The sequence below is a fragment of the Myxocyprinus asiaticus genome, chromosome 46 (assembly GCF_019703515.2).
Source record: "Myxocyprinus asiaticus isolate MX2 ecotype Aquarium Trade chromosome 46, UBuf_Myxa_2, whole genome shotgun sequence".
NCBI lineage: Eukaryota > Metazoa > Chordata > Actinopteri > Cypriniformes > Catostomidae > Myxocyprinus > Myxocyprinus asiaticus.
In genome coordinates, this window is record NC_059389.1 from 14909554 (window position 1) to 14923450 (window position 13897).

The following is a 13897-nucleotide window of genomic DNA, read 5'->3' on the forward strand; positions in this document are numbered from 1 at the left end:
CAAATTACAGTAAATTACTGGAAATAAATTATATAATTTACAATCTATTTATATTTTTTAATTTTTTTTTCAATATATTTTTAATCTTATTTCAGGACCATTAAGGTTTTTCTGAATTTTAATTTTTTTTTTAAATGAAAATTTAAAAAAATGTTCATTACTGTAATTCGGGGAAAAACAATTACATAAAATTGTATTGTGAAGTAATTATACATGATGGTAGAGTTTGTTGTACTGCCCTTAATTTATGCTGATTTACAATTTTTAAATTATTGTATTACAATTATTTTTTTTACTGTAATACACTGTATTAAACTGTAAACTGTTACTGTAAATGAGAATCTCCATTGAGAATAACTAATATATATATATATATATATATATATATATATATATATATATATATATATATATTCATGTAATTAGAATCTAAGGGGAAGGAGGTATCTTAATGGTCCTAAAATAGTCTTCATTTTCTATATACGAAGTCTTATTTCTTTCTTTTTTTTTTTTTTTTTTTTTTTTAAGTTTTTGTGAGGGTTTCATTTAAAAAGAGCAATGAAGTGGGTGGATTACGTAAAAGATACGTAAAAACGGATATAAACACACTCACCCCTTTATCCACAGCTGCCCTCACATTTAACACCAGAGTACCGGTCTCTCCTTTCACCATGGCTGTTCTCAACTGTGCAGATATAACAGAACATCAGAAAGCTGAGCATACGTGAGTGTGTGTGTGTGTGTGTGTGAGGGAGGGTTTGGGTGGTTTACAAGGAATTTTTTTTAGGTTACAAATTGGTAATTACAAGGGTATTATGCTATAAATGTGGTTTATGAGGACATTTCTAGTGTCCCCATAATTCAAATCGCTTAAAAAAGGATAGTTGAACCAACTTGTGTGTGTGTGTGTAAAACTCACACTGTCCTCAGTGTCCTCCCACTCAGCCTCTGATAGATCCACACTGTTGTAGTTAGGCTTAGGTTTCAACTTCTTCCCATCATGGTACTGTCACACAAACAGAGAAAAGGCAGCAAGAGAGATGAAAAAATCAATATAACATCACTTCATGGCATTTAGGTCAATATCTAGAGGACAGTGGAACAGATGTTTGAGTGATTGAGACAGTAAGACAGTAAAAGGATTCAGATGGACTCACCAGAGGTCTTAGATCAGGATGGGCCAGAATGTATCCATTGTTTGTGATGAGGAAGGCGTAGCCGTGAGTTCCAAGCTAAAAGACACACATTTCATGATTACCATTGGTACTTACATTTATACTGAAATTACCAGAGACTTTAGAGGGGGCACTGGGCACTTCAGGTGGATGACATACAGCTGCCTAAATTTCAAAACCATTGCTTTCTTTGAATATATGCACACTGCCACTGCTGCTCGCCATCGACGCTGCACAGACACAACTTTGGGGGCTGCTCAAAATTATTTCGTGCCACTTAGCACCACTCCCATAGTTTTCCATTAAATTAGTCCCAAATTGTTATCAAAGGACATATATTATTGACTTTATCCCAGGGTAAAATCTACATTGTGTATAGGCATTTTTTCAGTAACAAGCATGTCTTTTTGTGGTTTGACAGCTCGAATAAAGCCTATGCTGCCTATATAGAAATTGCATAATAAATATCGCCCATTCTAATTTCTCCTTTTTTTACACCAACCTGCAAACTCAGACATCCCTTTGTTCATTCTCGAAGAAGTGCAAAAACCTTTGTTTGGAACTTGTTTTTGTATGGTAATTAGATGCACCTTTACTTGTGGTGGTTCTCTTGTACCTTATATCGGGGTGCTATTTTCATCACTTCCAACAGGGGAATGTCAGTTCCAACCACTCCAAGCAGGATGCCATGAGAAAGTGTCTCTTTCTTTTTACTGAACACTGGCATGGCCACTGAGGTCATGAGCAGCAGACTGTGAGCCATGCTTTTGAACAGCTATGGGAGAGATTTGAGAAAAAATCAAATCCATACCTCACACTCAAACATTCAGACTGCTAATACACACAGTTAAAAGGAGCATTCACCCAAAAATATCTGTCATCATTCTCACCCTCATGTTGTTCCAAACCCTTTTGATTCTCTTCAGTGGATGGTGACTGAGGCTGATGTTCTGTCTAACATCTCCTTTTGTGTTCCACAGAAGAAAGAAAGTTATACTTGTTTGGAACAACAACATCAAGGTAATTAAATGATGACAGAATTTTCATTTTTGAGTGAACTGGCCCTTTAAAGTCAACATGAAATCAAAATGTACCTTCTTTACCTTCTAAATGCTCGATTCATCGGCATATCTAGCAATGATTGTGATAAATGATCATAAACACTAGGGGGCGTCCTAAACTAGAAGTCTAACTACATTATACACTAAACACAGGCCAAAAATCTTTTACTGTGTAAAGGTATTCTAAAGTACAATGGCATAAAACTTCAAATAGGCTATTGTAACTATAGGTTCTTCTGTCTCTAAGTGCTATTACTGTACCTCCTTAGTATTAGGAAGCTGTTTGATAGAGGAGATGATGGGGATGAATGGGAGAGAATCATGTTAGAACATAAGTCAAAACTGGCTGGCACATGGTTAGGTCACATAACAGCAAAATCACCATTAAGTGCTTAAAATGTCTTCAAACGAACCAAGAATTGTTGGAAATGAGTGGGAGTTTGTGACTTGCATTGTCATCACATTTATCTGAAATGTGGATTTTAGCTAGTAGCCTTTGAGTTCACTGGTGATTTGTAATACCAAGCTCTAATCTGATACAATATCTTCTAGGTTTAGTAAATGACCAATCCGATAGGTTTTTTATTTTGAAAAGTCAGAGTGGTATTATCATGTACTCACCACACTGTCCATATACGCCTCAGTCCAGATTATGTCATGGTCATGGTTGATGACCATTGGTCGACTCAGAACATGAAGGTACTCCATGACGTTCTCCTGTACGTCAGCAAGTGTTGAGACGTGAGTGTAATAACCTGCATAAATCAAACACACCATTAGATTTCAAAGGAAATTACAATCCGTAAAACCGAACTGGCTTTCAATGCATTTTTAAATCTGCTGAATGCGCAAGCATTAGAACTTTTTTAATATAAATCTCCACTTTCAATTTCACATTCTTCTTCTTTTGTTTTTGTGATTCACATTCTTTGTGCATATCGCCAACTACTGGGCAGGGAGAACAATGTAAATCATTGTATGGACTGACAGATCTGAGATATTCTTCTAAAAATCATCATTTGTGTTCAGCAGAAGAAAGAAAGTCCTACACATCTCTCATACACAGAGAGATTTTCATTTTTGGGTATCCCTTTAAACTTAAAAAATAGCTGAATAAAGTTGGATAGGAAATACATACCCTTATTGTTGCAGGCAATCCATTTGACATTTTCTGAGAAGGTCATATCTCTGCCAATAAGGTAAGTGAAAACCCGTACCTGCAAGTGGCCACACCATTTAATATTATGTTACCTTAATTTGACCATTGTTCTTAAGGAAATACAATGGGGTTCAAAAGTCTGAGACTACACTGAATATCTAGGATTCAAATTTTGTATCAACAATTAACTGGCAAGCACACAAGCAAAATGTACAATCAAGATCTTTTTCCAGATCTTGATTTTTTCTTCAAAATTTTTAAAAGAGCAGTATGTAAATGTAGTATGTCATATGTTACTCCCTCCATTCCCAGTAGAGTGAGCAGATTGTGTGTTACCTTCTTGTCAGGCCAGTTGAACTCTTCAAACACTGATTGGAAGTCTTCCATGGCTCCATCTGTGATCAACATAATTGCTTGGTTACACAGGCTGCCCTGACCATTTGCTCTGGCCTAGGAGACAGGAAGAGAAACATAGAGGACATGCTGAGGGTTGGCGACATACTGAGGGTTGGCACAGTATGCATACGTTTGTACTGAATATGTGCGAGTTTGTGTGAATGAGTGTCCCCGTGTTGTGAATGATACTAACGTCAGCGAGGATGCGGAAAGACTCCTTCATGGCTTTTTTTACTTTAGCCTCCCCCTTCACATGGAGTTCTTCCACAAGCAGCTTAAAATGCTGAAATGAGAGTTGGGTGGGGGAAGAGAGGATGAAACTGAGAGATTTTATTGGTTCAGACTTACTGTATGAAAGAGAAATCACATTTTAGATCCCTTTAGAGCTGAAGTGTGTAATTTTTGCACCACTAGTGTCACCAAAAAGCTATGTTGCTATCCAGTTGCTATATCTGGACCTACGATTCCACAAGCATGTGAGTATACTTGCCTAACGAAACAAACAACCACTGCATAACACAGCGGCTTTGAAATGAACATTTGAGGACTGACTCTGTATAATTTTTCTGTCGAACAAAACATGAAAGTCTCTAAGTATTTTTAACCACAGACCTGATTTAACTTATAAATCCAATACTGCCATTATAAAAACCCATAGGAAATTCCCAAGTGAACCCATGTCCGGGTCTGAGGACTACAACCTAAACAGCTCTATTAACAAATGAACAAAAATGGGATACAACTCTAGGATCAAGTTCATATCCAAGCAGGTGAGACAGGGATCTGATCATGCTGCTGTCATTCCGAATATTTCTTAGAGGCTCTGTGTCAGCACCTTGAGCAGATGCTGGCTGACTTAGACCTGCAATATCATTACCAGCTCTGCTGACCCATCAGCTTGCATTAAGCCCCAGTCCATGGCTGAGTAGGCCTGACCAACTGTCCTACATGTGTAACATTCTCCAGACATTCAGAGACATACAGTAGTACAGGTGTTTTACAAAACAGATAAACAATGGGGAACTTTCTTGCAGCATTCCTATTTATAGTCTATGTATCATATTTTATGATGCAAGTGTACTAGGTAGGTCAATACCATAATTTGCATAGGGTGTAGACAGGACCACACAGCATGGCTATTTGCACCACACACACACACTACACACACACACACACACACAAAATGCAATTTGGACGTTGGATAAGTGTATATTTATATATACAGTATGTACTATTTCTATACAAAGTATTTGTAGACAAAATGCAAATAGTGTATGGTAGTATTTATACTGGGGTGCTAATTGAATCTTCCAGTATTTACAGCTGGTGTAAATGATCTGATGATTATCTGATGATACTGTATATTATTTTAACATACACCATCAAATGAGTAATACATGAGTGATATGCAAGATTATACATGCTACCTACAATTGCTTCACTATCCAATCACTTTGTAATTCTGTATCTGACTGTAATTCCAGAGATTAGAGTATGTCCCCAATTGCTCTCAGATATATATCAACCAAAGAGCAGCATGTCAGATGAAATCACCCACCCACTATGCTATCACATGGCTAAAAGCAACAACAGAGCATAGTGGCCCCATAATATGAGCGATTTATCTGCACCAATAGGTAAAAAACAAACAAATACTTAAACCAAGAAATAACTGAAATCTCATGGACTGAAAGGTGAGAAAACAAAATAGGCGAGTAAAACAGCTTTGAATACAGTGAGTAAACAAGTTAAGACACTGGTTCTCAACTGGTTTTGGTTCAGGATCCAGATTTTACATTGGTCATCAAGTGGCGACCCAACACAGAGCCAAAATAGTTTATGGTACAAATGTAAACAAACATTGAAATATATTAATATATCAATTAATTTATTCATTAAAACTTGAAAGTCAACAGACTTGGTTTCATAGTTTGAGTGTTTGTTTTCTAAATGTCTCTTGAGTTTAATCGGTTTTATGCTTTGGTAGCCAATTATTAAAAACAAACTGAGGTTGACAAACCATGTTTATTCTCATTTCAACTGTATCTTGTTAATCTTGTTTTGTTCATGGTTTTAGAGCATTCGGGCATGTCACACAAGGCATCTGCCTAATTTGGCAGTAGCGTCTTCTAACAAGTAACAGATGAACTTTCTGCCAAAATACAGTAGCGTTTGATTGGACGCATGTCCTTTGCTGCCAACAATATTGAAGATATTGGTCAAGATATTGGAGTCATTTTCTCCTCACTTTTAAAAGTTCAAAAGCTTATTGGTTTTTCTACCCTAACTATGCACTATTAAATGGTAAATAGCATTTTATTATTTGCATTTAGCATTATTTTTTCCCTGCTGTCTGTGACCCAGTCTGAACAGACCTGAGACATAATTTTGGGTTGTGACCCACCAGCTGAGAACTACTCATTTAAGATCTATTAATTCAAAATCATTAATTAAAATGACAAAAGACCTAAATGATGCATTCACTGCATTATAATTCAATGAGATCCCAAAGTAAACCACACACAAAAAACACAAACAAACATAATTTATAAAATGTGTACGAGGTGTGCATGAGTGCATATGGGGGAATGATAGTAAGCAGGTATCCTGCTGTGGCAACTGCATGGAGTCATTGGCTTAGTTCCTTAAGCTCAAGTGAAGTAAATAATTGACTTACCTCTCGGTTGTCCAAGTCTGCCTGAACCAATGTTCCCTTAAAACAGGGCTCCACGTAGCGGACATAATCAGTGTACTATAGAAAGGACGCATAATGAAAAAATTATTTTTTCAAAATTAAAAAGACAGCCTCAAAAATTTATGTCTGCAATAGAAATGTTGCTAAAGTGATTATAAATGGAAACCAAAGGGTGTGCTTACTGCAATAACATTGACAAAGTCATTTTCCCCAAGCGTGTCCAGGATAGTGTTGATGGTGTGTTTGGCAATGGTCATTTTCAAACCTTTCATGCTGCCACTGACATCAACCACGATGACGATGTCCTTAGGAGATGTGGCAGCCTGGATATACCTGAAAGGAAGAGAGGATTTTCTTAGAAGTGCGCTCAGGACATCTACAGTAGGTCAGTCTAGGTGGGCTATGCTCAGAACTGTCATGCCCATTCAAACTTAAGGAAGAAAATGATATCCATTGTCAGAAATGAACTTATTTTTAAAGGGATACTTCACCCAAAAGTTAAAATTATGTCATAATTTACTCACTGTCATGTTGTTTCAAACCCATACGACTTTCTTCCATGGAACACAAAAAGAGATCAGTCACCATTCACTCTCAATGTATGAAAAAAGGATACAATGAAAGTCAATGGAGACTGAGACTAACATACTGCCTAGCATCTCTGTTTGTGTTCTATGGAAGAAAGAAAGTCATACAAGTTTGGAACAACAGGAGGGTAACAAGAGTAAATGATTTTTTTATTTTGGGTGAACTATCCCTTTAAGGGGCAATATTTGATTTTCAGGGGCATTCTTTTTTTTACCTTTATGAGAGCATATTTGTTTCTAACATAATATACATTGTGTTATTCATTTATGGCAAATACTTACGTAAGCTGAATTTTTTGGTGACTACAGTGTCTAAATGCATGACATAGTTATGAAATAGATCAAATGTTAGATTTATGTAACAGATAAAAGGAGGGATTCCCCAGTGCATTTTTGCCCACACATTTAAAAAATGTTTGGTATTTTTGTCACTTTCTTTTTCATTTTCGCCCTGCCCTGTTTGATTTCTGATTTTGAGCCGAGTTGATTTTTAATGCAAAAAAGTAATAAAAAATAAAATGTGTAGCTTTGATAGTTACTTTCTACAATTATTGTAACTAAAATGTAACTAAATGTAACTTAAGTGTCTGGCTAAAATTAGGTTGCAGAAATTACCCAAATTTGGTCAGTCCAATCAAGTTGCACCTTTTGTGGATCATTTGCTTTAAATGAAAATTCTCTCATCCATCGACCATTCTTTTTGTCACTCAAAATTTGCATGACTCTTTTCCATGTAACACAATAAGTTATTATCAAAATGCAAAAGCTGCTTTTTCCAGGTCGCCCTGCACACTAAAAAAATGTGTTTTTTTTCCTTTATCTCTAATCTCACCTATAGCACCAAGTAAATCAGAACTACACTACCGGTCAAAAGTTTTGAAACACTTGACTAAAATGTTTCTCATGATCTTAAAAATCTTTTGATCTGAAGGCGTATGCTTAAATGTTTGAAATTTGTTTTGTAGACAAAAATATAATCGTGCCAACATATTCATTTATTTCATTATAAAACTAAAATTGAATAAAAATAAAAAATAAAGTTTTTGAAATTGATGACTTGGACCAAATAATAAAGAAAAGCAGCCAATAAGTGCCCAGCATAGATGGGAACTTCTTCAATACTGTTTAAAATGCATCCCATGGTGATACCTCAAGAAGTTGGTTGAGAAAATGTCAAGAGTTCATGTCTGCAAATTCTAGGCAAAGGGTGACTACTTTGAAGATGCTAAAATATAACACAGTTTTGATTTATTTTGGATTTTGTTTAGTCACAACATAATTCCCATAGTTCCATTTATGTTATTCCATAGTTTCGATGACTTTTCTATTATTCTAAAATGTGAAAAAACAATTATAATAAAGAATGAGTAAGTGTTTTAAAACTTTTTACCGGTAGTATACATTTAAAAAAAAAAAAAAAAAAAAAAGTTGGTGCATGACACCCCAGACTATACTAAATGTAATAGTAGTAATATAGATTGCTAATTCAATACAATCACCCAATTTAAGGCTAGGTATGTTTTACCACTACAGTGGAGGCTACCAACATGTTAACTCTCTCCTTAATTAAAGTTTAATGAGTATAATAATTCATGGATGATGCAAACCCAATCCTCTAATCCTGTCTTATTCCAAAACGTTAGTGTCTTTCTTTGTACCATACTGGTGTGTTTATCCAGATTCACAGCAATCATTTACTTCTGTATAAACAATCACATATGGAGCCCTAGTGTCAGTCCTACTAACCTGGCGGTTGAGCTGCTAACCACTTAAGAATGAGATTAAAGTCTTTCAGTGGGATCAGAGCCTAACTGGCTGTTCTACCATAGCCACAAGCAGACATTTGGGTGGCATCCACACTGATAATCCTGCACTGCACTCTGGGTCAGAAAAAGAGCTTGCTGAATATGCCACTATCTACATTTATCTACAAAGTCATAAATTATTTCTGTTAACCAATGGCGCAATGATTTGACATGCAGGATAACAAATGTGATTTAGATTTTCAGTTAAATGCTCTAATTTATCTCACCAGTTTCTGTTTCTGCAGTCAAAATCAACAACACCATTAGAATCGGGGGTCCATTTGATTCCTAAGTGGTACAAAGACAAACAAATTGAATTGGAAGATTGCACAGTCCAGCTGTAGCTGTGAACTGTGAAGCTGCAGGATTTAGCAACAGTAAACCTCATGAAACCAGAAAGTTACCATAACTGAATACTTACCCGGATAAAGTCTGAAGAAGCCTGATGAGCTGCCAAAATATTGCCACGTGAGCGTAGGGTCCTTCTGGAAATTACTAATGAAAACATCGTTCAAGGCCTCTGACATGTATACTCCATTAAGAATATCTGGATCTGGATTTAGCAGAAGTGAGATAAGTGACATTAGTTCTCTAGAATTCCTAGGATTTGATTTCAAGGTTGTGATCTGCTCAAGATTCAAGATAACATAAAATAATGGTATTATTCATGCTATCATATACCTTTGTTGTAGACATTGGTTGGGACTTGGATGTCACTCATTAAAGTGTTAACCGCAAGCTTGTTGAAATGCTCATTCTCCTCCAATGGAAATTCACCTCCAAGCTCGATGAAATTTCCCTCTTCATCCATAGTATTCACCAATAATGCATTATAATAGTCAAACTGGCAGAAAAATATAGCAAGACAAAAATGAACAGACGATATCGGCAGACAATGTAATATTTAATAGAGTTTAATAAAGCAATGAGCCATGAGAGGATGTGCGTTACAGTGGTTTTACCATGGGTAAGGGGTGTTCTTAGGGACTATGCTTGCTTTTAAACAATGGTGGCAACAGAAATATGATAAAAGACACCAATGTTAATAAATAGCTAATTTATTAATATTAATAATCTGAATAAACAATTTTATTGCCTTGTAATATAGGCCATTACTCTAACTGTAGGATGTTTGCGGTGGCCAAGAAACATAGAAACTTGGCACATTAAAACAGAATGTATGGTCATATGTGTGGATTTATCGCCATTTTGCAATGGCTTCTAACATGGCTCATCCAATCAGAATTAAGGGTAGGAACTATCCGTTTATAATAAATTATGTTATCTGGTTTTACTATCAGGTTAAAATGCATTTAAGACACAAATTGTTACCCGTAATGATGCATTAAACTCATGATACAAATCAGCATCTTCAGCTGTGTCTGCCAGTCTCTGAGGACAAAGAGCACAATATTTTGTTTGATTCTACAAGTTAAAACCAATGATAAAGGGACTGTAAAGAGTCTTAAAATTAACAACTGCAGGGTCACTCTAAAATAATACAGACAATAATATAATAGTTAATGAGTATAAATCTAATACTGACCTTCACAGACTTCATCTTGCTTCCAAGCATTCTCTCAATTTCATCAGAAAAGTCTAGAACTAAGCGCGCTCCATCCACCTCCTGTATTCTAATGATGGGCTCAACATCTCTAAGTTTCTTTATAAACCAAGAAAATGTTAAATCAAAAGCATTTCTCTGTTATTAAAGACATACACTCATTGAACACTTTATTTGAAACACCTGTACACCTACTTCTTCATACAATAATCTAATCAGCCAAACGTGGGTTAGCAGTACAATGCATAAAATCATGCAGATGAGTCAGGAACTTCAGTTAAGTTCACATTAACCATCAGAATAGGGAAAAAATGTGATCTGTGATTTCGACTGAGTGCCAGACGTTTCCGTTGGTGCCAGACGGGCTGGTTTGAGTATTTCTGAGATTTTCATGCACAACAGTCTCTAGAGTTCACTCAGAATGGTGCCAAAAACAAAAAACAACCAGTGAGCGGCAGTTCTGCGGACGGAAACATCTTGTTGATGAGAGAGGTCAACAGAGAATGACCAGACTGGTTTGAGCTGACAGAAAGGCTACAGTAACTCAAATAACCACTCTGTACAATTGTAGTGAGCAGAATAGCATCTCAGAATGCACAACAAGTCAAATCTTGAGGCAAATGGGCTACAACAGCAGAAGACCATATTGGGCACTTTATTAGGACAATATTGTTCCTAAAAGTGTTCAGTGAGTGTATACTGTATGTACACATGCAATACTTATTATGGAATACAAACACACAACAGACAGAAGGGATACATTTGCATGCTTTAATTGCTTAGAGTCTCAGTGTAAAAGCTATCCTAGTGCTACCAAATGTTTGAAGCAAAATGTGTTATTCCCTCAATCTCAGTGATTTAGTCGCTTGGATTAATTGTATCACAGAGCAGAACTTAAAAGCAGTAAGAAACACAGTTTCTAAAGTGCCTATCAGGATTTAAAGGGTTAGTTCAACCAAAAATGGAAACTCTGTCATTTATTCACCCTTATGTTGTTCCAAAACCATGACTTTCTTTCTTCCATGAAGCACAAGAGGAGACATTTATAAGAATATTGAAACTATTTTTTCCATGTGGGATTCTGCATAAAATCTCCTTTTGTGTTCCACGGAAGATAGAAAGTCATTTGGGTTTTGAACAATGTGAGGGTGAGAATTGATGACAGTATTTTCATTTTGGCCCAACAATCCCTTTAAGCTTTACATAGTTTTCTATATGACACAGACTTAAACTAAAATCACCATAAATTTCTCATTTCCAGATTACAGAGCATTTTCTAAGCGTTTTGAAGACTGATGAAAACAGGTGTGTTCATAGTTTTTAAAGAGTTTTTGTACTACACACACAGACTTTGCTGATTTTCAGTATGATTAAAAAAAGGACTGGCATGTTTTCATTTTATTTGATATTTACCTTTTGTAATAGAGCAGCTCCTGAATATTTTGATGCAATGACATTTATTTTCTCTGAAAAGGTGATGGCCCATTTTTGAACCCTAGAGATACAAAGAAACAAGTCGATCAGCACTGATTGTGTGAAGTTTATCACTGTTGCTTTGAGTGTTTAAGCGCACAACAAAGGATCTAGTTGAATGTTTGAATTTACCATGGTACTCCAACTGAAATTCAAAGAACTTGCATTGTTTCACATGATTTGGCAAGTCTATAAATATACATACACTAGCAGTAGTGTTGGTTTTGCAGGTGGCCCATAATCACTTGATAGGATTCCAAGTAATCTATTGATCTCTTAACATTAACAGTGAATGCAAACTCCACAGTTTGTACCCCAGTCTAAACACAGACAATCCTATACATTAAAATGCTTAAAGTAAAGCCTATAGGATATGAGGTCATATTAAATTATGTGAAGAAAACCAAATACATTTTCTGTAGTAAAGCATCCCTGCCATTCTTAATGTGTAATGCACAACATGCAAATAAACCATAATGGTTAGTCATATAAAGAAAGAAAACAAAATTAACTCTTCTAAGAAAAAGCCCTGTCAGCACATTTGCATATGAAAAGGTGACCTCTTGGTCAGGCTGGCTTAACACTGAACTTAACAGGTCACCAGTCTTATGTTGAGGCATCTCTGTTGACCTGAAAGAGTCTGGGATCCTCAGAGTGCCTGGGGAATTGTGCTAATAGCTTGGCAACGTTGTGGATTGTGACACTATTACCACAAGGCAAATCCATGTGGAGTCAACAACAACACATCCCATTAGATATGGATGCAAACACATTGCTGTTCAAAAAACTTCAGGGAGAAGAAAATTTAAATGGGATAGTTTACCTAAAATTTTTAATTCTGTCATCATTTACACACCCTAATGTTGTTCCAAACCAGTACTTCCATGGAAAACACAAAAGAAAATGCAAGGCAAAATATTACAGCCTCAGTCACCATTCACTTTCATTGTATGGAAAAAAGAGCAGCTCCTCTTGTGTTCCACAGAAGAAAGAAGGTCATAGAGGTTTGGAACAATGAGAAAAGAACTTTCATTTTTATATGTAATATCCCTTTAATAGAAAACACAAGACATTTGGATGTAAAAATATATAAAGAAATACTAAAAAGAAATAAATTACATGTAAAAAAAAAAAAAAAAAAAGGGTGGCGGGGGGTTTGGGTTAAAGCCTCTGATATTAAAAATGCCTGTGTGCGCACGGCAGCCTCTATGACCATCTGTGAGCTAGCTTGTGTCTCTGGCTGTTATCCAAAGAGCATTATGAAAGGTATGAGTGTATCTGCTAAAACGGTTCCACTTCAAGCCAGGACATTAACCTTCTAGTTGGAAACATAAGAAAAATTATCAGAGAAGTCTCCTGAGGCAGATTTGACACTATTTTAGGTGGTTTGTTTTTGTCAATCAGAAACCACTAAAAGTAATTATGGCTTGCACTTTTCTCAAAAGCATTTTAATGTTTTTTTCAAGCCCAGCCAAGAGTTTCTTAAACAGTCTTTTAAATAATGAGAGAATTATGCATGTTTCTCTTCACTATAATACATTATTCTCTATGAAATGTAATCAGTTATAATTCCACAATATTACTATCTTGCCTCTCCACCTTAAATTATTTTTATTGTTGCTTACGTAGGTGGAAAAGTGTCTGCCATCTGCTAATAATGACTTCCAAGTCCCACGAGGACTGAATTTTACACCACAACATAGATGTTGATCAGTGAGTTACTAAAAATGATCACACAACTCTCTGAGCAATTTCTCTTCATGTCTCATTTAAAATTCTAATGTCTATGGAACTTGAGAAAGCACAGTGCAAATTATAGCCCAAAATAATCTGTTCTTAAGAGCAGCTTTCAAACTGAACATCATATTAATATAATATCTACCATAATGTTCACCCATATATAGCAAAACAAATGAAAGCAAAAATCTTGTTTTGTTCTCAGTGATTTGTTCTCAATTTACATGGTCACTTATGTGGCACTT

The 13897-nt window shown here is 35.8% G+C and overlaps 1 protein-coding gene across 4 annotated transcripts in view; it reads right to left on the bottom strand.

The window, feature by feature from the left end:
• The window catches only part of LOC127435644 (voltage-dependent calcium channel subunit alpha-2/delta-4-like), a 40506-nt gene that overhangs the window by 25284 nt on the left and 1325 nt on the right, over positions 1–13897 (bottom strand). For 2 of the 4 annotated variants that reach the window (XM_051689259.1, XM_051689257.1), the window contains exons 2-18: positions 11856–11937; positions 10425–10541; positions 10211–10270; positions 9560–9722; positions 9300–9431; positions 9106–9166; positions 6669–6819; positions 6469–6543; positions 3985–4074; positions 3732–3845; positions 3375–3453; positions 2858–2991; positions 2498–2515; positions 1792–1950; positions 1158–1232; positions 920–1006; positions 614–685 (exon numbers count right to left, since the gene is read on the bottom strand). In XM_051689259.1, the coding sequence (XP_051545219.1) occupies positions 614–685; positions 920–1006; positions 1158–1232; positions 1792–1950; positions 2498–2515; positions 2858–2991; positions 3375–3453; positions 3732–3845; positions 3985–4074; positions 6469–6543; positions 6669–6819; positions 9106–9166; positions 9300–9431; positions 9560–9722; positions 10211–10270; positions 10425–10541; positions 11856–11937 (1669 nt within the window). The remainder of the gene's footprint in view (positions 1–613; positions 686–919; positions 1007–1157; positions 1233–1791; positions 1951–2497; positions 2516–2857; positions 2992–3374; positions 3454–3731; positions 3846–3984; positions 4075–6468; positions 6544–6668; positions 6820–9105; positions 9167–9299; positions 9432–9559; positions 9723–10210; positions 10271–10424; positions 10542–11855; positions 11938–13897) is intronic. The other 2 variants (XM_051689260.1, XM_051689258.1) reach the window with 1 other exon arrangement.